This window comes from Caloenas nicobarica, chromosome Z (assembly GCF_036013445.1).
Source record: "Caloenas nicobarica isolate bCalNic1 chromosome Z, bCalNic1.hap1, whole genome shotgun sequence".
In the NCBI taxonomy this organism is placed as follows: Eukaryota; Metazoa; Chordata; class Aves; order Columbiformes; family Columbidae; genus Caloenas; species Caloenas nicobarica.
The window spans coordinates 16,248,128-16,275,271 of record NC_088284.1 but is presented as its reverse complement, the minus strand read 5'-3'; the positions used below and the strand labels follow the sequence as shown (position 1 = coordinate 16,275,271).

Below are 27,144 nucleotides of genomic sequence, written 5' to 3'. Positions count from 1 at the left end.
GTTTCACCACCCTCATGGTAAAAAATGTCTTCCTGACATCTAGCCTGAACCCTCCTTTAGCTTCAAAACCATTACACCTTGTCCTATTGTAACAGACACTGCTTAAAAGTCTATCCCCATCTTTCTTATAGGCCACTTTTAAGTACAGAACAGCTACACGCAATAAGGTCTCCCTGGAGCCTTCTCTTCTCCAGGTTGAACCACCTCAACTCTCTCACCCTGTCCTCACAGCAGAGCTGTTCCATCCCGATGATCATTTTTTGTGGCCTCCTTTGGACCCTCTCCAACAGGTTCATGTCTTTCCTGTACTGAGGACTCCAGAGCTGGACGCAGGACTCCAGGTGGGGTGTCACTAGAGTGGAGCAGAGGGGCAGAATCATCTCCCTCCACCTGCTGGTCCTGCTCCTTTTGATGCAGGCCAAGACATGATGGGCCTTCTGGGCTGCAAGTGCACATTGCCGGTTCATGGCCAATCTTTCACCCACCAGTACCCCCAAGTCCTTCTCTGCGAGGCTGCTCTCAATCTCTTCATTCCCCAGCCTGGATTGATACTGGGGGTTGCCCTGACCCAGGTTCAGGACCTTGCACTTGGCCTTGTTGAACCTCATGAGGTTCACATGGGCCCACTTCTCGAGTTTGTCCAGGTCCCTCTGGATGGTGTCCAGGTCTCTCTGGATGGCATCCTGTCCCTCAGGTGCGTCAACTGCACCAGTGAGCTTGGTGACATCTGCAAACTTGGTGAGGATGCACTCGATCCCACTGCCTGTGTTATCGATTAAGATATTAAACAGTAGCTGTCCCAGTACAGACCCCTGAGGGACATCACTCATTACTGGTGTCCATCCAGACATTGAGCCATTGCCCACTATTCTCTAGGTGTGACCATCCAGTCAGTTCCTCATCCACCCAAGAGTCCACCCATCAAATCCGTATCTCTCCAATTTGGAGAGCAGGATTTTGTGGGGGATCATGTCAAAGGCCTTACAGAAGTCCAGATAGATGACATCCGTAGCCCTTCCTTTGTCCACTGATGTAAGATACTCCACTGCAGAAAGCCACTAGGTTGGTCAGGCAGGACTTGCCCTTGGTGAAGCCACACTGGCTGTCTCAATCACCTCCCTGTCCCTTAGCACAGCTTCTAGGAGGATCTGTTCCATGGGCTTCCCAGGCAGAGGTGAGGCTGACAGGTCAGTAGCTCCCAGGGTCCTCCTTTCTATCCTTTTTAAAAATGAGTGCAATGTTTCCCTTTTTCCAGTCACCAGGGACTTCACCTGACTGCCGTGACTTCTCAAATATCATGGAGACTGGCTTGGCAACTACATCAGCCAGTTCCGTCAGGACTCTGGAATGCATCTCTTCACGTCCCAGAGAATTATGTATGCTCAGGTAGCAGTTCATCTGGTAAGAACAGAAAACTTCCAAAGCTTACATACTTGCATTATTTCTTATTTGTTTCCCCACCCAGACAAGATGAAGCTGTTAGTTCTGCCCAAACAGGTCCAAAGTACTGAGAATCGTTTTCTGCCTCTTCTACTGAAATTTTTACCAAGCCTTTCAGAGCAAAGGATTGCCAGAGGCAGCATAGAGAAGGTAATTAAGTAACAACCCTATCCATTTTAATAACTACATTGGGATATATGTGAAGAAAAATCTGATAATAATTCAGATCTTCATTCTGCAGTATATGGTTATTTCTCATAGGACTGGTAGTTTCAAGACATGAGTTATGGAACAATTAGGGTATAATAATTCACATTATTATCTAAGAATTGTACTTCATGCACTTTCCCACGGCTATGGTACAGGTTTCAAAATTTTCAACTGACTGAAAGATAGCTTGCTGAGACGGTTTGAGATCAAAAACCAAGTGCTCTTTTTCTAAATTCACTCTGGATACTGATATTCCAAGACTGTATCTTGATAAGCAAAAAGCTAGCTCAGAGTCATTTCATTCAACACAAGTTACCACCTCAAGACCTGTGAACTTTGGTGGCATGCCTACACTATGAATGCAGACACCCCCAAACTAGCTTCATGAAAGCACAGAAAGGGATTTTCAGGCATGTCCAAATTAATCAGCTGAAATAGGAAGCAACACATTTTAATTAGCTCAAACACAGTGCTGTACAGGATCTGAGCAGAGAAGACCAAAGACATCAAGCTGAGTCGACCTACCGGCTTGAAGATCTTCGCACTGTAGTCAACTGTGTGTGACAACAGTGTCCTAAATGTGCAGCCACGATCTTAAATTGAATGCAAATAGCTACAGTATTGCAAAAGACCCTGTCCTCCAAACAATGCAACTCTACGGTGTTTCCAAAGGAGTTCAAATGAGTGCATAAAATTTAAAAAAAAAAAAAAAAAAAAAAAAAAAAAATCAAAAGGAAAAGAATAATCTTCTCCTCAGTCACAATATACAGGTCCTGATTTGTAATATTTTTACAAAGTCATTTGTTAAAAAACTAGTAATTTCTCCAAAGATTTAAGAGCTTTCCTCTGTTCAGCCTTCCTAAAGAATCTTCACAAACTTTGATGTGAACAACTGCAACCTAATAACAAATATCAATTTCAGAAATATCCTGAAACATACATGGAGTATGAGAGTTATGTTCCCTAAGATGAACAAAACTGTCCCGAAAGCCTGGAAGAGAAAAGTAATCAACCCAGGTCACCAATACAAGCTAGCGAAATTAGATGAAGGGCAATATCAGAGAGGAAAATGAAAAAAACACCAAAAAAACTCATTATCTGGGAGAAGACGTACAAAGATTTAATAGAGAGATTGAAAAGAACAAATACTGAGAAAATTAAAATGGCTTAATGAAGGGACAATATCACGATGATTCTTTTTCTGAGAAGAACAGCAATTGTCCATTGCCCAATCCTGACATATGACTGCTCTCTAGAGCTTCCTGAGCAGGGGAAGCAGAGACGAAGCTGCTTGTCTCTTCTCCCTGGTATCCAGCAACAGAACATAGGAGAACAGCTCAAAGCTGTACCAGTTGAGGTTTAGACTGGACATTAGGAAGCATTTCTTTACCAAGAAGGTGCTCAAACACTTGAACAGGCTTCCTAGAGAGGTGGTTGATGCCTTAAGCCTGTCAGTTTTTAAGAAGCATTTGGACGAGGCCCTTAATAATATGCTTTACTTTTGGTCAGCCCTGAAGTGGTCAGGTAGTTGGACTAGACCATCACTGCAGGTCCTTTCCACCTGAAATATTCTATTCTATTCTTAGACTGAGAATTTGAATTACTAAGCAGTTATGTAATCTGGAATTGTACTACTGCATATTCAAAAAAACCAGCACATGTGGAAATAAAACAGTCAGAATTCCAGATACAGGTGAAAATACCATACAGTCAACCTTGCACACAGTGTTTTGTGTTTAGTTTCGCCTTGCTTTTTTTCCTAACTTCCGTCTGAAGTCCTTCCTTCTGAAAAAGAATATTCCCATAGATCTACTTCTAGCACAGTATCTTCAGTTAAGAGAGTGTAAATCTTCTGATTTTTTAAATTGCCATACAAGAACTGATGGTTTTGCACAGCACACTTAAAGTTTGTGGCAAAATGAGACACTGATCTTGGCCATGGGTTCCAAAGTGTGATATGAAAAATTAATAAAAGATTAGGAATAGAACAGATTTTCCTGCTATTTGCATAGAATATTACTTCTGTAACACAGCAAAAGATAAGTAAATGTCTCAAAACAGGGAAGCTCTCCTACAGATATAAATAATGGCAGAAGACAAATCAAAGAGATGTTAGTTATGAAGTTACTTTTACTTCTCAAAATGCTCCATTTCTATTCAACAGTATTACTTAGATATTAACCTAGAAGAAAAATAGCTGATAGCAGAGTAACACATAACAGAGGCCACGTTTAAAATTTTTTACAGTGAAAATCTGCACAGGCCAAGCCCATTTTTACTCACTGTATGCGTTGTCTCAAGTGAGATAAACTTTATTGTCCTGAAAAGGTTATAAAGCCCCCTCTTTGATCTGTTTCACAACGTCACTGTAAAACTAAAACAGTTCCTAAGAAAAAGTGAAATTTCTACAATTTAAAGAGGCTTTTTTTCATGCATACCCCCCTGCTGATTGAGACTCTGCATTTCCCTTTCTCTGCGATCCAATTCAGCTGCTTTTCTTTCCAGTTCTTCTTGACGCTTTAGCAGTTCTGCCTGGGCCAAGGCATGCTCCTGAACAAAACAAGCATCATTAGATATTGATAAAAAGAGGAACACAAAATAAACATTCCAAGTCTGTTTTCTATAATTAAGCATCTCCAGTTATGGATGACGACTGACCTAGTATTGCACAAATTCATGCATTCCCTGGTTACTTAAAGGCAGTTACTAATTTTCATAAATCAATAGGAAAGCAATGTTTATTATAAAAGACATTACTCAAGAAGTGTGTTTAAATAATTACGAGTAAAAGGAACCTAGTGCCTGAAAGTTACAGACAAACCTTTGCAATTTTTGTATAAGCAGGTGGTTCTTCTGTTGGTTTCATTATTGCTGGCTGGGTACTGGGTACATTAGGCATTTTCACATTTCCTGGAGGAGGCTAAGAAAACAAGAGACAATTATAGGTCTCCTATTCTAATAAACATATTTTCATTAATGCTGTAAGAATCAATCTAGTTGTTTTAAAGGAAGTGTTACAGATAAACTCAAAATCTGATATGCTTCCTGCAATATTTATAACCCTTAGGAAAAAGAAGTTAACTATATTCTGTGGTGCAGTGTTCTGCTTATTTGGTTATACACTGCACTATTTGCCATAAAACACACATGGAATTTTAGGGATCAGTAGAAACTACATAGAATTTTAATTTTGTTGAGACATGAATATGAATAAGGGCAGTTAACGTTTAAAAGAACTGCAGGATTTAAGACTGATCTATTCATATTCTGAAACATGACACCATTAGAATGTCTTCCAGAGCTTTCTACTTAACAAAGGCTTTTATCACCTGGCTAACTAGAGAAGCAATGTACTGTATTAAATTTTCCAGTTCAAGATCCATAATCTACTGCTTAACTATTCCATCAGTACATACCATAGTGTCTAGTTTCAAGTACTACTGGCAATTCATTCATTTGGTCATTACCTGTAAGAATACAGCTTACCAGAATTTTTAGTAGCTTAGATTACTTGGCTTACTTTTTTTTTTTTCCCAATAAATTCTCTCCTCCTAATTCCCATTTGTCATCCTCTCTGACCTTCTCCACATCTCTCTATCGTCATAATGTTAACCAGTAGCTATCAAACCAAAGAAAAAACTACTGTCTAGATTGAAGTTATTAACCAAACTTTACCAAAGCAGATCAACATAGCACTACTATGACATTATTTTATTCCTAAATCTGCTTGAAGGGAAACTATGATTCTTTCTTTGTGTATGCCCTGCTACATGAAAGCTTCCATGTTCTGTGATCTTCTAAGACAGAGAATCACTTGTTCCTAATAAGACTGAAATCAAGAACAAAAATACACCGAGAAGTGTGATGTTTGCAATACAAAAACACCTTAAAACAAAGCAGGAATCAACTAAATACCACTAACTTGGCAAATAATGTCTTGGTCCAGATTACCTGCATCTTTTCTAAACATCTTTTGAAATGCACAAGCGCAATGCACAGAGCAGAAAAACATCATGCCTGAGCAAACCCCACCTCTGAGTGTGATACTGCAGCATATTTCAGTGACACCAGCTGACTCCAGCATTTCAAAATCGTCTTCCTCCTTATGCATCAGCTCCTGACCAAATACTGACATATCAGAAAAGTCTCATTTCTCAGAAACAGCCAGCAATTTAAGCTTTTCATCCTAGGAAAGATTACTCCATGTTGTAGGATGAAGAAAACCAAAGGCCAAGTGCCAAGTCCTGCACCTGGTTCACAACAACCCCAGGCAGCACTACAGGCTCGGGGAAGAGTGGCTGGAAAGCTGCCTGACAGAGAGGGATCTGGGGTTCTTGATTGACAGCAGCTGAACATGAGCCAGCAGTGTGCCCAGCTGGCCAAAAAGGCCAACAGCATCCTGGCTTGTATCAGGAATAGTGTGGCCAGCAGGACTGGGGAAGTGATCATCCCCCTGTACTCGGCACTGGCGAGGCCAAACCTTGAATCCTGTGTTCAGTTTTGGGCCCCTCACTACAAGAAAGACATTGAGGTGCTGCGGAGAGTTCAGCAAAGGGCAACGAAGCTGGTGAGGGGTCTGGAGAACAAATCCTATGAGGAGCATTTGAGGGAACTGGAGCTGTTTAGCCTGCAGAAAAGGAGGCTGAGGGGAGACCTGATCGCTGTCTACAACTACCTGAAAGGAGGTTGTAGCATGGAGGGTGTTCGTCTCTTCTCCCAACTATCAAGTGATAGGACGAGAGGAAATGGTCCCAAGTTGCACCAGGACAGATTTCAATTGGATATTAGGAAAAACTTCTTCATAGAAGGTGTTGTCAGACACTGGAACAAGTTGCCCAGGGAAGTGGTGGAGTCACCAACCCCGATCATGTTTAAAATATGCATCAATGAGGTTCTTAGGGACATGATTTAGAGGTGGACTTGGCAGTACTAGGTAAACTGCTGGACTCAATGACTTCAAAGGTCTTTTCCAACCAAAATGATCCTATCATTCTAAATCTTATTGAGGAAATACCATTACCAAGCAGTCAGATTAGAGCTACTTACAGGATCGATTGATTTGCTATTTAGAACCAAAAGCAAATATCCACCTTATAAGGTGTCGTGGTTTGATTGCAGGGTGACAATAAAACCGTGGCAGATGTATTGTTAACCCTCTCTCCCCTTTCTTTCCCCTTTAGCCCCTCCCTCTCCCCCCGTTCCCACTAAGGACAGGCAATTGGGAGGAAAAGAAGGACAGAGAGAAGAGAGTTGGAAAAATTAAAAATGTTTTACTAATGCTACTAATAGAAATAGAGAAAATAATACAAAATATACGAAACCAATCTTGAAAGTCCCGGCAACTGCTCCGGCAGATGTAGGGCCGGCACTCGAAGTCCTGGCCTGGACTACGCAGCAAACCGGAGCTGGATTCAGTCTGTCACTAGGCCTCAGTTCGCAGGGACAACTCGCAAGGTCCTCTCCCAATGTCGGCCATAAGGAAAAAGGGGCGATATCCTCGTGATCTCCCACTTTTATATGAAGTATGATGTGAATGGGATGGAATACTTTAGTTGGTTAATTTTTCAGTTCACCTCCTGCTTGCACATCTCGCGGGATCCATCATTATCAATGACCTTGCATTCCATTGCTATGTCTACCAAAACATGTACCTAACTTTCAGGAAAACTGCAGTTAGTAAGAAGACTTTAGCTGACAGGGAAATTCACTAAAAGAGAAACTTGTTTTTAACAAACCAGGACATAAGGTCACCTCAAATGTTTTATCAGCACAAAAGATGCAAGCGGGAGAGAAACACTTTGTCAATAACTATCAAAATCCTGAAGATGTCAAACTAGGTAACTGCAGGAACTAGTTTTGAGAATTAACGGGCATTTCATAAAGACATCAAGATCCATATCAGTAAGCAGAACAGGAATTCTTATCTCTAAGTGTACTTCTGGCTATATTATTTTGATTTTTATTGACATAGGATTTCTAGGAATAGGAATTGCTGAGGCATCTTTGAAGGAAACCAGGGAATCTGGCACCCAACAGGTAACTCGTTTCACCTTGACAAACATTTTTGTCATACCAGAGCATCCTAAACACTACTGTGTCTTCTTTTGTCTCAGAAGTAGGTGAGAAGAAGACATAGGCTTCTCAGGTGGTTTGAGGGCAGTAGAATTCAAGCCTCTTCTTTTCCCTCTCAAATTTAACAGTCCAATCCATCCTTCAGGAACTGGGAAGACTTGCCCTAATGTCAGGCATAATGAAAATCTGAAACCAAAACTTGATCCCTTTTTCTTACCTGAGCAGAATGTCACAGCCGTCATGTAATAGTTCTTTCATATCCTAATTTCATACTTACTGAACTAAAGTCTGGATTACTCACATACCAGGATAAAGCCATACAATTCTGCCATAATTAATACATAATTTACTAAGTATAAGAAATAAAAAAGACACATTTTGACTCCTTTATGGATCAGCATTCACATGGGTTTGTTGGGAAAAGATGCTGCTGCTTTTCTTACACATCATGCTACCTGTTGGAACACTGCAAACTAATTAGATATTATGGGGGGAAAGAAAAAAAAAAAAATCACTGTAAGAGCTCCCAAACAGTGGATCAGGTTGCCTCGTGAGGTCACAGGATCCTCATCCTTGTATATATTCAAAATACCCCAGCAGAAGTTACTGAGCAGTGGGAGTTAGTGACTAGCTTTGAATAGGGGGGGTTTAAAAAGATGACCTCCTGAGGTCCCTTGTAACCTGTGACATGGCACTTATTTTGTCATACCTGTATGTCCATGTGCAGTTGGTTGCCTGTCCAAGTGCTATTCGTGGCTTAGGGATTTGAGCATGGAAGACACCCAGCTGACTTACAGCACAAGACTGATGAGACATGCACAGCAGGACAGATACTCAGCAATTGTGTCTATTTAGGGGTGTAACTCTAATTATTCAGACTGGCATTGTGAGGACTGCACTAACCTCCAGCCATCACTGGAGAATATCATATCGTGACATACCACCCACATTTCAGCAGGGGAACTAAAACGACTGTTTCTATAGAGACTTTACTTCACAGATCCATGGTCTTTGACCCTCACCGACACATTATAATAAGGTACTTAAATCTTGAAATTCAACCAACTCCACTCTACAACACCCCTTTTTGTTCCTATCCCAAATAGTACTTTGGGGATAAACCGTTTTACTTCATGCCATGCTCTCACAGCTGCACTGGGGGGCAAGCAAATTACTATGACGTCTCTTGAAGGGAAGAGGTTGGCTGGAGATAAATGCTCAAAAGTTCTCTCTTCAATAGATCTCCCCATGTGAGTGAAGTAATTTATTTGCTGGGGGAAGGAGGAAGACTTCCAAAAGAAGCCAGGTATAGATGATGAATCAGGTTTCCTCTAAACACTTCACTGTGCCTGGATGCAAGACAGGAGAGGAGCTGCCCAGGAATTTACTGAAAAAAAACCCATTGAAATATGTCTCTTAATGGTGTTGGGTTGATCCTGGCTGGACACAAGGTATCACTCCCTGCAGAGTGTCTGCAGAGCTGTTTCCCTCATAAATTCTCACTCCTCTCCTCCAGCTGCTGTTGTGCAGCAGGTTTTTTTTCCCCTTTTTACATACATTACCACAGTAGTGCTACCACTGTAGCTGATGGGCTCAGCCTTGGCCAGCAATGGGTCCGTCTTGGAGCCAGCTGGCATTGGCCCTGTTGGACATGGGGTAGGAGCTTCCAGCAGGTTCTGACAGAAGCGACCTTTGCAGCCCCACAACTACCAAAACCTTTCCACACAAACCCAATACACTTAAAAACACCTCCAACTCTACTTATGATTTTTTCCGAATTTTTAATGTAGCCATTTGAAAGTGATTGCTGTACGTATTACTACATTTATACCTGCTAAGCATATATATACATACACAGAGTGCTCAGAGGAGTTGGACATGCATCAGCAAAACTTGTAGAAGCAGGAAGAGATTAAAGGCCTTATTTTCATTAGTTTCATTAAATGATGAAGCAGAAGTACTAATTGTGTAATCTCATCTGTTCCTTGTTGATTTCAGAAACATGACAAAAGACACAAAGCCATCTCCATGGTGACTGTTAGAGCTTGAGACAAAACCACTGAAGATGCAGGCTATGATAACTAATCTGACATTTATACCATTTACTGAAAACTTGGTTTGGTTTAACAATCAAAAATAAGGTTTTGAAATTTAATATGAAGTAAAAAAAAAAGAACCAACCTGATTCCTCATGTTAGATATCAAGGTGGTGACACCTGAGACTTAAAATACCCTATGCCCATTTCCTTACTATGTCTTACATTTTATTTTCCTACCAAATTTCCCACTGCATATAGGAAGGATATAAGTTGACTGAGAAAAGGTGAATGCAATTAAATACTAAAAAAAGAAAAAAAATAGAAAAAGGAATACCAAGAAAAAGTAGAATTTACCTTTTTTTTTTTTCTATGCTATTGTGATAACTAAGAAAAAACAGACAGGAAGCATCTCCCTTGGCAAGGGGAGAACACAAATGAGCCAAGATAACAAATGTCAGTACTCAGAGTTTGAAGTCACTTTCTCACAGAAGAAACATCTCTTTCTGTATTTGTAATGAAGAAATATTTTTGCAGTCCAGCATGCTTTATCATCTTGAATTTGGAGGTAAGGGGGAAAAGAAGCTTAATGCTGTGTTAATGCTATAGACTGCAAGATACCATCTCAGCACTACCACTACAAACCTGGACTTCTAATTGAAGCATGGCATTCTCAACTTCCTTAAAAACAACTACACATTGTTACTCACAGTGAAACAAACATAATTTTAAGTCTTACAGACCAGTGATTCTCAAACTAATGAGCACAAACATCTCCAAGACACATTTTGCTACGACCAGCTTGTATCCTATCCCTTCTGCTCATCAGTGCCATTGTGGTTCTCAACTGTTAGAAGTAGGATTACCTGCACAAAACTGTTCAGGGTGACTCAGCTTCCCAACAAAGGTAGAACAAGGAACAGCAACAAATCAAAGCTCCCAGGAACTATCTGGATCTTTTTACTCCGAGCAGCATACAAAATGCAGAGTAATTTCTAGCCCTACTTTGACCAACACTGTACTCCTCCAAGTCTAAAATTCACTGACCCTGCTTCTACCTCTGTTTATCCAATCTTCAAAGGCATTAACTTCCACTGTCCCTTCCCTTACTCCTGTCACCTACATTTACTTGTACACACGTAGTATGGCATTCTCTTGTGTACAAAGCTAGTAGGAAAAGAGAGGTGGGCACATGGAATTGTGTGCCTAAAATTCCAGAATAAATACTTACATATTCAACATCCACAAAATATAAAGAGAAGGAGTATGATCTAAAGGTTGATTATTACTGTACTCTTAGGTGAATATATACCGTATTCTTTCAGTCTTGCTTTCTGCAAGAAAACCTGTGAAAGTTCTTCTCCTCTACAGATAGAGAACTGTTTTTACAAATTCTGTAACATCCCACAGATTATTAATTGTATCACAGTGCACGAATACAGTACATATTCAGTAGATGTGAACACTAACTTAAATATTTCATCAATACTCTCAACTCTCTCTATGAGTGGCACCTGTAATGAGCAATTAGTATTTTTTATACATGCACAGCTGACTGTTCAAAGCCAGATAACCTTAGCCATATACTTGTTTTTCTTTTCCCACAGAGCTGCATGTTAAAATAAGTACATAAGTAACAAAAAAATTCAGAGCAGTTTTAGGGTTTTTTTAAACAAGAACTACTGTCTTTATAACTTATGGTCAATACAAAGTAACTTTGAAACCCTTCAAGCTTTAGAAAGACAACTCAAACATAATTTGTGATATTGTGAGTTATTAATAGATGAAAAAAATTTTGAAGACTTATTTAATGTTGTTGCTAGTTGTAAATATTCTGACTTAAACAGCTCAAAACCAAGCTTCTTCCAGTGTAGCATTTTAGCACTGTATGAAACCTTACTGTTGCATTGTAGAGACTAAAATACTAACATTCCCTATCCGCAGTACCAGATTTGCCATAGGAAATAAGCCTACACTTGAAAAATACAGAATTTGAATGTTTCTGAATTACACTGACAGACAGTAATCATCCATACATTCTGCTAATCTTGCACAAGATCTTCACTATCAAAAGTAATCACTGAAAAAATGCTGTTACAATATGAATTCATTACACCATTCCTTGTATTTCCCCACCATGGGGATGAAAAGAAGCACAAGGTAAATTAAAACGATACAAATTAGAGGCAAAGAACAATCATGTTTCCTGGACATAAATTATTCCTTTTACTACAGCACAACTTTTTCTTAGTCTGAGCAGCACTTTCACGAAGTGAAATGGAAATCAAAAGCAAGACACTGTGTGCCACACAAGCTTTAAAGCAAGTAAAATTCATAAAAGCAAAGTGTTACTGAACAGGGGAAAACTCAATTCTGTTTTGGCCCCCTTTCACAGAACCACTCTTTTTTAACAGGTCAAAGCTCACTTAAGTCAACCTATTCACTGAATCTTCCAAATACTTAATGGGACTATGTATTCTTACACATCTTCTATTACATCTAGGCAGCCCATCACATGTTTCACAGCATAAGCCCCAAACTCAGAAAACAACACCTCACAAATCTTACCTAAAAAGATTAACAGCATGATTAAGAAAAAAATGTGCTTACTGTTCTTGAATCAGAGAAAGGATTGTACTCATCTAGCCCTGGAGGAACATTTCTTGTCACTTGTGTCACAGAAGGATCCTAGAAGAGAAAATAATTCTGTAGATGTATGCACGTGTATATAAGCAGCAAGTCAACACTTATATCATCATATCGTATAAAACTCAGCTTTTGCTTCAATCTAAAAAGGGTTTGCTTTCACTAAAAAAGCCTGCAAACATGCACGTCTTTCTCTGTCTCCAAAATGACATCATTCCATCCTGAGCTTCTTACAAACCTAGATTAACAAAGTCTAAAAGAAACTCCATCTGTCATACATTTGATTTATACTGAAAAAAGCTCTCAATAGAGAAGGGAAGAAAACTGCATCCTGGTATGTTGACCGCAGGACTCCGCAACTATATACCCAAAAAGCACAACAGAAAAGCTTTCTGTAACTCTCAGTTTTCCCTACCCAGAAGTACCTCCAACACCTTCAGGAACAGGAAAAGTATTTCAGAAAAATGAAGCTTCCCATAATGTCAAAAGCACCCCTGAGTCAGCTTCTACCTGAATCGGTAAAATTTTTTTCAAAAGTGTATTTTTTTTTTTCCTCCAATGAACCATACAGTAAGAAAGACTGCTTGAGGTTTAGCTTGAGAACACAACTTCAGGAATGAAATGTTTCTCTGTGCTACAGACAGGCAGGCTTGGTTCTGCAGAAGAGCAGAGGTGCCCACTACGATAGGCCACACTAACTTTGTATAGGGAAAAATTGTACTGATTCCATGGGATGCCTGGTACCAGTGTGTTGTTATTGCAGTTATTTCTGCATCTTCAGAACATAAGAATGGATGAAAGGAAGGTCTTGTTGAAAATGAATAAATCCACTTATTCAATATGGTTAGTTACTTTTATATTTACATAAATGCACAAAACAAGCATACAATATTTTATGTGTACATCAAAGATACAAAATAGCGGTAAATATACTATTTACTTATAATTATGAAGTATAGATGTACATGTTTTCTTAATTTCAACAGTCTAGTTCATTAGAAAACAAAACAGAGTTAATAAAGACTAGAAAGAAGATAAGTATTTACATTTATATACATTTACATTCCTATTTCTTCTAAAGACAGCTACATTTAAAATGTCTACATGTAATATTTGTCTTATTTTTTTTTAAAAGTGACAATCTACACTTAAGTAACAATAAAAAATATTAAGCTACCGAAAAATAAAACCTGGATTCTCAGCATCTATTACAGCATTAGATTAGTCTTTACAGCAGTAACTAAATCTACAGATGCAGGAACACTATTTTCTTAATGGGTACAGTGAACTTATTTACATCTAGAAAAAAAAAAATCGTGTAGAATATCTATCAACTCCAAAATCCTGAAGGATACAGCAAATGAGAACAAGCCTGTTTTTTCCATTAGCTATAGTCGCAAATTTATTAATATGAGACAATTTTAAAAATTTTACTATAAAACATTGAAGAAAATCATTACTTCAGAAATTAAAAAATTACATAATGCATATTTTAGTTAAATTAATGTGCATAAGCATACATAAAAACTACCTTTCTGGTCACATTAAATGGTATCACTTTTGGCTAAAGCTACATTTAGCTACACAGCAGTATTTTAACTGTGACTGAACAAGAATCACTCTTTCTATAAATGTATACAAAACAATGACGCATACAATTCAAAATCAGCTTCTCTACATTTGATTTATACCATTATTAGTGAATGCACTAAAGCCACCTTGGTGACAGTCTCCCCCACAAGTTTTCCATATTTTTAGTTAACATCCTAGACTTGAATGTATAGTTTCAACTAAAATTTCGTCACGTCTTGCATAAACTGATGGTCTAACTAATTGTAACGTGTTCTTTCATTAAATGATAGATACAAAATACTGTGTAGCTGAACAACGAAAGCAAGGGAAAATGTGTGTGGAGAGAGTGTTGTCAAAATTCAACTACAAATCATTTGAAACACTGAATAAAAAGATCATAAAAAATAAAGGAATAATTAAATCTGACGTTTGAATTAGGCATTAGTTTACAAGACTTGTCAGTACAAGATCAAAAAAGATGAACTTCGAATGAATACAAATAAGACAATTTCATAATTCAATATACAGGATGGTAGAAAGTTGTATACAACTGAAAACTTTTAATTTCCTGTGGTGGGTCCACCCTAGCCAGCAGCTAGGGCAAAAGCAAGTAAAAAGGGCAAGTAAAAAGGGCAAAAGCAAGTAAAATTGAAAAAAAGACGGTTTAATAAAGAGGGGGGAGAGGTAGAGAAAAAATAAATTAAAAAGGCAACAAAAACGCAGAAGTGATGCAAAGGCAGTCAGTCACCACCTACCACCAGCAGACAGGTGTTCCCAGCCTCTGAGCAATGGTTACCTTGGAACCATCCCACCACCACCACCAGTACCACCAATGTTATTCCCAAGCAGGATGCTATATGGCAGGGGTGTCAAACTCATTTTCACCAGGGGAGTAGTTACATTTACGAAGTTCTAAAATTACATTCGACCCTTTGAAGGCAACCACAAGGCTGATGTGGCCCCCAGTGAAAATGAGTTTGATACCCTTGCTATATGGTATGGAACCTCTCTTTGCTCAGTTGGGGTCACCTGTCCTGCCTCCGTTCCCTGGCATCCTCTTGCCCAACCGAGCCTGCTCTCAGGGGGAAGCAGGCTGCACAACAGAGGTGGCCTTGGTGCTTTGCAAGCACTATTCAGTAACAGCTGAAACACTGGTGCCTTACAAACACTGTTTCGGTCACAGGTATGAAATACGCAAAAAAAAAAAATTAAGTTAATCCTAGCCAGACCCAGTAGACTTATTCTAGCCTCTACATGTTAGCATGAATTAGCAGAGCATAAAATACTCTTACTCTTTGTTCATGTTTCCAGTATGGTAGCTCTCTTCTCACTCCCTCTTCCACACATAAAAATGTTCAAGTATAGACACATATGAAACTAGTGATACCTAACTATCAGCCACATAGTGAAACAGGGTGTCTATGTCTTTAAAACTCGAATTGGACTTAGCACTTTAAGTTAAATTAGCTGCTTTAAAAGTACGTTTCAACACTAAACTTCACTATTTGAAGACTGCACCATTAACCCAATAACTCAGTTCAGTTGTGCCTGTAAAGCACAATAAACAGTTATTTGAATAACTAGAATATCAAACTAATGAGACAGGCACTGAACAGCAGCAGATTCCAAAAAGCAAGAAAGAGTGGCCAAGTCAAATTTAGAAGAGCCATCTATATTTAGAAATACAATATGGAAACAATAATAAATATCTGATGAAAGAAAGCATTTTTTCTCCTAGTGTTTCAGAGAAGATCAGCGAAAGAAGGTTTCTCAGATCTCTTTACACAGCTATCGTGACCCTCTAACACTGACAAATGACAGGAAACGTTCTCAGCTATACAAGCCTACCGCATCAAAAGTCAGTAGTAGAAGTAAGTTGTATGCTTAAATGCACACAGTGAGTAGAGCAAGAAGCCCTCCAACAGAAGACCATTCTCATTTTGAAATAACAGTTGCTACACTTCTGCCAAATATTGCCATTACCTGCAGAAGTAGCAGAGACTCTGAAAAAACTGTATGACTCACAGGACATTCAATATGAGCTCTAAGAAAAGTTTCATTACCTACTGAAAAAAAAAAAAATAGTTGAATTACACAAATTGAATCCCGTATTCAAATTCTGCTCTCAAACAAGAGATGACATGAAGAGTAACCTCATAGTTGAAGGAGGAAAATACTAGCCTGGAGATCCATATCTCTTCTACACGCGTTCACTGTGATCTTCTTTTAACACTAGAACTGTTCTCAGCATGGAAAGAAACAAGCTCTTCATAGTCTATGTGCCCAGGTGTAGGCTGCTGGAATTCAAATTGTTCTAATACCCACAGGCATCGAACAACAGATGTCATCAGAAGCTGTACTTCATATTTCAAAACACTGCTCACAGTATTTCTGAAGAGATTAGACCAGACATCCCAAGGAACACAAAGAATTACATTGAATCATTTACCTTACACTCATTGCATCTCATTTTAAAAATGGAACTAACACCAACTCATCTAAATACAGGGAGAAAAACTGTGAAGCATTCACTGCTGCAAAATACCACTAGGTTGGTACAAAAGTAATTGTGGTTTTGGACTGTGAATTTTAAATCATTATAACTAGGCTCAAACACATCTTTATTAATCAATATAGGAACCATTACAGTCAACACATTTTTGCCAACGAGAAATAAGCTTGTTTATTTGTGTAGCATAAAAATCCATGCCTTGGGATTCAACGAGCTCTTGCAAAGCATTTCCTGCATACGGCTGGTTATGGAAGTGTTTTCCTTGCAAAAAAGTGGTCAAGATGCTTGAAGAAGCGGTAGTCGGTTGGTGAGAGGTCAGGGGAATATGGTGGACGAGGCAAAACTTCACAGCCCAATTTGTTCAACTTTGGAAGCCCTGATTGTGTGACGTGCGGTTGAGTGTTGTCGTGGAGAAGAATTGGGCCCTTTCTTTTGACCAATGCTGGCTGCAGGCATTGCAGTTTTCGGTGCAACTCATCGATTTGCTGAGCAGACTTCTCAGACAAAATGGTTTTGCTGGGATTCAGAAAGTTGTAATGGATCAGACTGGCAGCAGATCACCGAACAGTGACCATGACCTTTTTTTGGTGCAAGCTGGGCTTTAGGAAGTCCTTTGGAGGTTCTTCTTGATCCAAACACTGAGCTGGTCCTTGCTGGCTGTTGCATAAAATCCACTTTTCATTGTATGTCACAATCCAGTCAAGAACTGGTTCATTCTTGTTGCATAGAAGAAGACGACAGTTCAAAATTATGATTTTTATTTTTGGTCAGCTCATGAGGCACCCACTTATCGAGCTTTTCACCTTTCCAATTTGCTTCAGATACCGAATGACCGTAGAATGGCCGACAGAGTTCTTCAGCAACTTCGTGTAGTTGGCTTCAATGATTGCTTCAACGACTGCTCTCAACTGGTTGTTGTGAATATCTGATGGCCACCACTACACTCCTCATCTTCAAGGCTCTCATTTCCTTTGCAAAACTTTTGAACCACCACTGCACTGTATGTTCCTTAGCAGTTCCTGGGCCAAATGCATCATTGATGTTGCAAGTTGTCTCTGCTGCTTTACAACCCATTTTAAACTCAAATAAGAAAAATCGCTTGAATTTGCTTTTTGTCTAACGTAATTTCCATGTCTAAAAGTAAATATAAAATAAACAGCAAGTAATAAGTCAGTAGCAAAAAAAACATAAAGCAAGAAGAGTGCATTAAAATTATGTATAAAATAACCACATTTATTTAAAAATATATTCCAATATCAAATGACAAATTTCAACAATGCAAAAACCGCAATTACTTCTGCACCACCATAATAAAACAATGAATTTAGAAGTTAATGGAGGTTTGAATAATGAACATATACAATAAACGTTGTGCAGGACCACACACTTGAAGAAAAAGTGGCAGTTAAATGAATGCTATCAAATGCCTATGTTACATGACACATATATTCTAGTGGTTAATAACAGTGAAAACGTCAATATTCTATAAGGTATAACTTATTTTTCGATATTTGATATTCCACCCAAATAATAAAGTTCAAATGCATTATTGTTTAGTTATTTTGGGGTTTTAATATTAAGAAACAGAAAATAAAGCCAAAGAGAGAAGTTCCAATAGGTGATAATATACAGACACCAACACAAAGCAGCAGCATGGCTGGAACCATCAAACTGAGAGACCTCAACTCACTGCATGACTTAAGTGATTAAAAATTCGGTTATCCTCTGCAAATACAGAAGACTGGGAATTTCTGGAACAGACTTTAAATACATTATGTCAGCCACTGAATGCAGCGACTGTGAAATGCTTCGTCCAATCTCAGACTGAGAAAGCTACGTCCTGGTAGACCAGCCATTCTGCCCGAATTGGATCTGCCCTTGCACTAACTCCTCACCATGACCTGATTTTGCTCAAGCACCCAGCCAGTCCCAGTCATGCTCCTTTCAGTGCTGATCACTGTAATTCTCATCAAACTCCTTGTTCTCTCCTTCCAATACACGTCCTTCTCCAGCTTAATCTCAACCAAATTCCTGGAAGTTCAGCACCATGAGTTTCTGATCGTTTTATTTAACTATTAGTGACACCAACCACAGAACATAATTTAAGAACAGGCCATTTTTCATACCCAGCTACTGGTGGTGGTGATGCATTTAAGTCACACACAGCCATTTCGGATAACATTTTCAAGACCTGAATTAGTTCAGGAGACTCTCTCCTATAATGTCAATCTCACAAGCAAAGATTAGCATTGGACTCTGTCAATAACTAGGAGTCAGGTACAAAAAGCACCCTAGTATTTATATTAAGAATGGAAGAGTCAGACAGGAATAAACAAACAAACACAAAACAAAAAAACAACAACAAAAAAGGCAGAAAACCACATTTCTACCTCACATTGGCAAAAGCAGTTAAGCACCTATAGAACTATATGTTAACCTGTGCCAGTTTAACAAATTATGCTTACATCACTCAGATATAGATGAAATTAACCAAATATCCAGTTATCACATAGCATGTAAAAACACAATTAGTTACAAGTGAGAGTGTTTAAAATGCAGCAGGATAATCCATTCTACCCAAGTTTTTGCAGCTTTTTAAAAAACAATTTAAAAGGGACAGAGAACTCCATTGTCTAGGAGACAAAAACTAGTCATCAGCTACCAGGTTTCATCAATACAGAAGAGATTAGCAAATTAAAGACTAAAGAAGGAGATACATCTGTAATGATTCTTTGAATTACTGTTCACTGGGCAGGGTCCAGCATTGTTCCACCACGAGTAAGATGCTTTGATAGCACACATAACCCAACAGTATTCTGAAAAACATCACCAGCTAGATTACCTTTTTAGTTGTGATTTAGATTTAAGTGAAGAGAAAGTAGTGAACTAGGAATTGTCCGCCCCAAGCTTTTCTTCAGATTGTTAAAAAAAGTCTTCACTTTTGAGGTATACCCATTCTTCTATGAAAAAGGCCAAAGCATTCATTTTATGCACAAATAATTTAACATGGAATGGGAAAAAAAAGGAAAAAAAAAAGGCTAAAAAATATAACAATATGCTTGTCTTGTCTTCCCCTTCCATCCCACTCCCCCACCCCCTGCCAAGTGGAACTAAATCAATGACATCAATGCTCTGGACAGAACATTTAATTTACTTCAGTATTTTTCAGTTTGCTCCCAAGGACTAGCATGGAAGTAAAAGCAACATCTCATTGCAGAAGTCAAGAAACAGGGTTTACAAACACTCATTCTAAACACTAATTTCGGTACAGATTGTGATGTTTTTACAACACGTCAGCAACTGAAAACGAGAATTTCAAATAAAAATCGCATAATATAAGTAGAACAGTGTTAACTATTGTGTTTCAGCTTTTAAGTTAGGACCTAACACTTGGAAATGAAAATAACCAGCACATGGAGGATGTGTTTTTCAGTCCCATAACACACTACATTTAGCCAGATTAAGTCTCCAAAATTGCAGTTTGCACATGTTCAGTAAACATTCGGTATAAACCAAACAGCTAAACTCCCCAAAGACGACTTCTCTGTTCATGCCACAAGCTGCACATGGAAAAGCTAAGTTTCAAGAAGCTACTAATGTTTTGATGCAGTGTCAGACATTACTGGTTTTTCATGCTTTATTTCTTTCTTCATAATCCCAGGTCCAAGAAGAAGTAAAAGCACAGAAACTTCACAAACAGCAACTAATTTGAGATTTCATGTTTCACTAACCTAATAGTACACTATACTGTTAAATATAAACTGTTTATATTGCTAAAGGAAATCTTAATGTATGGCACCTACAATAACATATTTTAACCTATGATTAAAAACCACTTACTGTAAGAAAGAATTGTCCTCAAAGGTTACACATGTAACACCTGTGTGAATTAATGACTTAGAGGCAAAATAAAGACTATTTCTGCACTTCTAATAATAATTTTTTTAAAAGTCTGAGTAACCACTACAATAGTTCTTTCACTATTTCAAGTTTAACATCTTATTCACTGATCAGCCATTTCCCATCCCTCTCACAGAATGATATTCAGATTATTGCTCTGCTACTGCCAGAACACAATTGTTAAATAGGATAGCATGAAAGTAGCCAACTGGGGTTTCTTATACCTGGCTCTCAAGCAATGCCTCTTACATGCCACATTTATCTCACAGCAGCAGAGCTATGACAGGTTCTGAGCTAGGCAAATTTCCCACCTGGAATAAAAAAGAAACATCAGAGGGTCACAAGGCCAAAATTGACCTAAAGCTTGCACCAGTCCTACTGGATACATAAGAAAGCATCATCTCCATAGCTATTCTTAAATCTTTCTCCTTCCTCAGCTCTGACATTCCTCTTCATAAAACTGAGTTCTGTGATGAACTCTGTTGGGTTGGTTCATCTTAAGTGTTTAGAGCTCTGAGCAGGAACAGGAATTTGATACTATAGGAATTATGGTAAGACTGAAAACTAAGATATATTTCTGTTTAAATGTGAATGGTGACTGTCATGGAGGCACCCCAAAATAAGTTTAGGCAGTATCTCAATACATAGTTCAATAATAATACTAGTGCAACATGTGCTAACACTTTACTGAAAATCTGGTAAAAAAAATACAGCTATAACTGATACTGAATATCTAGTAAAACACTTCACAGTTTTAATAGATTACAGTGCAGTTACAGCACTGATTAAGTGTGCTCTGGAAAGCTAACTACCATGCAGGACAGCTAAAGGACGTTGCCAACACCACGGTGTTCAGCTTTATATTATATAAGATCTAGGGGAGCTTATAAATTTTGAAGTGAAGAAATCAGGTAATAAAGTCAGAAAAATATTTGTATTTTAAGTTCTTTACTACTTTAAAGACAGACAACTTAATTGGGTATGTTTTATAGTAATATAAAAGAATTAAAACCCAGTTATGCATACAGGCACACAACAAAATTTTGAATCCTAAAGCACAAATATCGCAGTAACCCTTCAAGTAATTAGGGTCCTGATCCTTCAAAAATACTTAAGACTTCTCTTTCTTCCTATAAGTTTCCATGACTTTAGCTTCACTTGAGCAACCAAGGTGTAAACGGTATAGATTCTGCTTGCATACAAAACAGCAGTCATCTTCACTACTACTATCAACATCAAACCTTCAGCTTGTACTTCCTGCCAAACCTGACAGAAGATTAATTTGTGCTCATGTGAGTCAGATTAAATGTTATATCCAAATCATAACTGGAATTACCTCTGTAGTAAATTTAAGCTCTAACATATACACAGGTCTAGTGATTCAAGTAATCCTGTGACCTCAGTGGGAGCAATGAATGTGCCTAACACCATTTTTAGCTATCTTAGAGGACTTCAGACATCCACATAAGAAATGCAGTCATGACAGAACTACAGAAGACCCATGTCTTTTTAGAGCAACAACTCAAAAATAACAACCCTTTGAATACCTAATCCCACGCAAAGAAACTACTCACATAATTAATATTACATACATTCGAGGGTTTCCATGATGGTGTGCTTCCACACGAAAACTGAACAACGCATAGGCCATTCTGTTTAAATCTTCACCCATACCATGTAGTGGTTTGACTTTTACCTGAAGGTCACTGTGCTGGCAGTTGCACTTCCCCCCCACCACGCCCTGAGAACTGGTGTGGCAGTTGCACATCCCCCTCTCAGAACTGGGGCCTTCAATGGGCAGTTATCGGCTCTCTTTGTGGAGACCCAGAGTCGGTGGGCAGGGTCCTCAGCAGAGGAGGGGTCAAGCGTGCCCACAGCCCAGAGAAGTGGAGAAGCTTCTTGAAGGCCCACACTTGGGGGGTGGGGCGCAGAGAAGCTGAGAAGCTTCTGGAATGCTCACAGCCACATCTGAACAGACTATCAATGGGGTTCCCGCAGGAGACCCCCTGTATGTCGTCTTCTCCAAGCTGCAGGTCTGCCATGCTGCCGGAGTCCCCCCACTCAGACGGAGAAGCCGTCTAAGGTAGCCTCCCGGGATGGGGAGCGCCTCACCTCTGCATGTGGGTGAGTGATAAATTACTGAATGTATGCTTTAATAAGTCCTCGCCTGGTAGGCGAGTGTAAATTCCTCGTCTGGGACAGACGAGTCTAACTTCCTTGCCTGGGACAGACGAGTGTTTATCTCTTATGGGCAAAACAGGGCAGAGAAGGCTCTGGCTTGTTTTCTTGTGAGTGCGTGTATGCACGCTGTGGATCCTCATTATTCTTATTTCGCTGCACCCCAAATAATCTCCTAACCTAATATCCGAACCTGTATCTTACATTATCGGAGTGCTAACTAATTGTATAAACCCCGTTTCTAATTGGTATATCGGCGGTACTTTTCCGGCCAGAATAAAGTTTGTCTTGGACCTTGTTGTCCGCCTAAACTTATTTTGGGGTGCCTCCGTGACAGTCACCATTCACATTTTAACAGAAATATATCTTAGTTTTCAGTCTTACCATAATTCCTATAGTATCAAATTCCTGTTCCTGCTCAGAGCTCTAAACACTTAAGATGAACCAACCCAACAGAGTTCATCACAGAACTCAGTTTTTAAAGTCTCAATTCCACATTCATAAGTAACCATTTCATATGTTTGGATGACTGTAACAGCCAGCCCTCAAACCTTTTACAGTCTGTCAGCCAAGCCATAAAGGCCTGTGAAATTCATAGGTCTTCTTAACAAGTGAAGAATTTCTTCTCTTAGCAGTAGTATCATTTCCTTATAAAAGAAAAACAAACAAACAAAACCACAGCACCAATACATTTGTATTGTAGATGAGCTGCTGACTTGTTTCAGAGTAAATGAAACTTACACTGGATCTCAAGACACTGCTGTTTCAGAACCTTTGTATCTGTATGACCTCCCAAGACAGAACAATATGACCATCCCTCATCCTGACACTTAAAAAAAAATTAAAAAGGTACAACAAAGAGACATCTACATTAGAAACTTGTCTTTTTCATCACACAGTTTATTTCATGCTGGCTTAGTCTATTCAAGAACAAACTGTGAAGGCCTTGCGGATTGCCCAAACCCCTCCTAGGTGGTCAGACCCACATCATCACTAAGGACTTGCCTGGTCACTATGGGACTGTTGGCTGACCCTGGTTACTTTCACTGGACCTGATTTTCTAACTTGGGTTCAGATCTGCCTCCTCTCTATGGACTTGTCTAGCACTCTAGACTCTTGGCTGAACACAGTTACGATCACCAGATCTGCTCTGCTCACCTTGTTTGGGTGCTGCGTCACTGCACCGTTTGTCAGTGAGAACCTTATGAAGTGTGAATTCATACTCACAAGCTATGGCAAGTGCTTCTCAAGTGAAATAAATGAAATAGCTTTCATTAGTAGTCTGCTTTCATTTTTGATACTTGAGGTCACATCATATGTGTATTTCTCCACAATACCACTATATCAAATTATGGCAGGATTATCATGTCTTCATTTGTATGGTACATGGATGCATTTTCTTCTGTACAACTTCAATGTGATCAAAAGCTTTTTAGTGTTAAGATGTTAACTTATCTGTTTGTTTCATTATGTCTTTCAAAACAAAACATTTCTTGCTTTTGTTGGTACAGCATCCAGGGGACAGCTATTTACAGAGGAATACTATGACTTCAAAAGCATATCAGCCTCTGGGTTCAGTTCAAGTTTGTCTTTTTTTTAAAGAATAAAAAGAGAAAAAGCAGAGGTCAAGTAGCCACTGTCTCAAACTCTACAACATTTTATGACCAATTCAAGCAAGCTAATACTTGAAGCGAACAATTCTGTTTTATAGAATAAATGTAATTACTTCCAATAGATACAAAACCAAACATAATTTAATTCTAGGTTTCCAAAGAATGAACTACCCCAAATACCACATGTTTCTGCTTTACCTTTATCTTCCCAGAGAACATAATTATTTAATTCAACACCAAACAAGAATCTCTGCTGAAATCTTTTTATTAAAATGCATGAGAACAGTCACAGGAAAATTCACAAAAAGATCACAGACAATTAGTAAACCCAAAATACTTAAGAAAAAGGAGGCTCTATCTCCAGACTCTGGCAACAACTCTTCCATGTGATCCCTCCCTGCCTTTCTTTGCCATACTACTTTGTGATTTTACATTAGCACAGCAAGTGGCTTCAAAAGTAAGGAAAACAACTAACCCCATCATACATACAATTATCAAGCAAAGACAAGTAAAAATATGAGTGCATTTGAATAAGGTGTTCAGACAACATGACTTAGGTTGTCAGGATCCATCTGGAAATACTGGTTCTATGCGTATTTTAAAACTCACACTCAGATGAAACTTAAATGAAGACATGCATAATACCCACTAATGTCAAAGTTGTTATGCCAACGAGATGGCATTAAGGCTTGGCTTATATATAAGGCCTTCTGTCCCTTCAAGTCAAATATGTGGATGAGTAAAGGTATGCGAGATTACCTTTTGTGGGCAGTGGAATGTGATGGAAATTAGCAAAGACTGAAGGAAGTGGAAAAAAAAGCCTCTGAAAAAGTAAAAGTATAGAGTTTTCCTAAACAAACTTCTGCAAATAAAAGAAATACACAACTGTGTTTAACAGTGAGCTTCAAGTTACAGAGAAGTTGTTATAGTCCTTTTATCATTATGCATTGCAGACGAGAAGTAGAGCATGGATTCTGCCTGATAGGTACAACAGAAACCTTTCCCTGAAGAGAAAACTGGAATAAACTATTGCACTTTAGCAATGCCTTCAAACTGTAAGTATGGCTGAGGTAGGTCCATAGCTTAAGTATCACAAGCACTCCATAGGACCAGTTATCTGGGCTGATGAGTGATGGAGGGGCAACTATACTGCTTACAATACCCTAATTGTTCTGGTTACCTTTACACAATAAATTGGGCTAGGCGTTATTTTCATAACTATTACAAAAAGTGAGGAAAGGCAGCATGTATTTTTGTTGCTAGAACATTCTAGAACACATGTTGCACATTCTAGAACAATGACACCTTTTCAGTGCTTGGTGCAAAAGGTATTAAAAAGCACAATGCTCATTGTCATTGCTGCCAGTCCAAACTATTGTTGGAGGCAACCTCAATGCCAGGGCTGCTGTTCTTCTGGAACATCACTGCACTGTGTACAGCATCAAGTAAAAACACAGTGTCTAGCCTGAAGTACTAGGAACTAATTTTATGACCATAAAAATGAAACTAATGATTCAGACAGCCTCCAATGAATAAATGTCAGTAACGCTATGCTGCAAGCAGCTACCTGCACAGAAGTATGTTTGAAATGTGACAGCTCAATTTTTAAAAGGTGTAATTATTCCAGATGACATCGTAAACTCATTGCCATATGCTGTGTGTGTGTTTCAAAGTGTCAACATGAAATAAAATGTGGCAAAAAAAGAGTTCAATAAGATTATTGAAGTAAGTAGCTCAGTAAATTTGTTGAACTAGATTCAAATAATAAAGGAGCAGAAGCATCTAAGGAAGTCAGCTCATTTTGACAGCTGAAGCCAGAACAGCAGGTGAAGAAACAATTCTCAGCTCTATGACAAGTCAGTAGTGCAAAAACTAAAAGCTTTAGAATACATTACACAGCATTTTGAGATGCAGGGTAGAATTTATGCCTAGTCCCCAGCACCCTCCACGCTTCCATGCTTCAGAAATTACACGAAGAAGCATGCAAGCTTGAGGGAGGAGGCTAGAGAAGAAAGAGGGAGTAAATTTACTAAGCTTAACTATCTGGTTAAGTCAAATGGAAGAGAAAAGACTGTAGTAGTACTATACACGCATAAAGTCACCGCCAAAATAAAAAAAAGCTTGTTTTTTTTTTTCTTCAAAATAATGCACCTGAAACGCGATTTGTGTTATTTTAGCAACATAAGGAAAACATAGAAGCCTGAACTTGTGAAACGGCTGCGCCCGTTTCTAGGGCTTCCAAAAACGCTGCTTATCCTACAAGCCCCCCCGAGCTGACAGGCCCCAAGCCCGGCGGCGGGCAGCCCCCTCCAGCCCCAACAAGGCCGGCCCTGCCCCGCACTCCGCGAGCGAACGGCCGGGGCCCTTGCCTCCCTCCCCCGGGACGCCCGCGGCTCGGCGCTGCCCGCTCTTCCCCTGCCGCCCCACAGAGGAAGGCTGGCGGCCGCCCCCTGCCCGCCCCCAGCCTCACCTTGAAGGGGTTGTTGAGGTCCGGGTCGGCGAAGGGGTTGCTGTCGAAGTCCGACATGGCGGGGGCAGGCGGGCGCTGCGATCAGCGGGTGACAGCTCTTCCCCTGCGGCGCCCCCGACACTCGCCGGCTGCCCCCCCCGCGCCGCTGCCACCAGCCGCTGCGGCCCGGGCCCGAGCCCGCCCCCACCGCCACCGACCAGCCACGGAGCGCCGGCCTCCCAAGATGGCCGCCCCGGAAGTGAGGTTACGGGGCGGAATGGCCCTGGGAAGGAGGCGGGGGGGCCCGTCGCCGGGGCGGGCGGGAGTGGGGTGTGGGAGAGCCCATTCCTGGGGCGGGGAGGGAGGCGGGCCGGAAGAGCCCATTCCGGGACGGGTGAGGGGGGAAGATGTGCTGCGGCGAGCGCTATTGGGAGCCCGCCGTCCTCGCCGCTCCGCCTGGACTGGGGTGGGGGGCTCTGTCCCGCTGCCTTCGTCTGTCAATACCAGCCGGGGGCC

The 27,144-nt window shown here is 39.8% G+C and overlaps 1 protein-coding gene across 1 annotated transcript in view; it reads right to left on the bottom strand.

Annotated features, from left to right (window-relative positions):
- The window catches only part of SCAMP1 (secretory carrier membrane protein 1), a 43,744-nt gene extending 16,918 nt beyond the window's left edge, over positions 1-26,826 (bottom strand). Inside the window, exons 1-4 of the mRNA XM_065657234.1 lie at positions 26,650-26,826; positions 12,369-12,446; positions 4,472-4,570; positions 4,089-4,200 (exon numbers count right to left, since the gene is read on the bottom strand). Coding sequence (XP_065513306.1) covers positions 4,089-4,200; positions 4,472-4,570; positions 12,369-12,446; positions 26,650-26,706 — 346 coding nt within the window. The 5' untranslated portion in view covers positions 26,707-26,826. The remainder of the gene's footprint in view (positions 1-4,088; positions 4,201-4,471; positions 4,571-12,368; positions 12,447-26,649) is intronic.
- Positions 26,827-27,144: the final 318 nt, after the last annotated feature.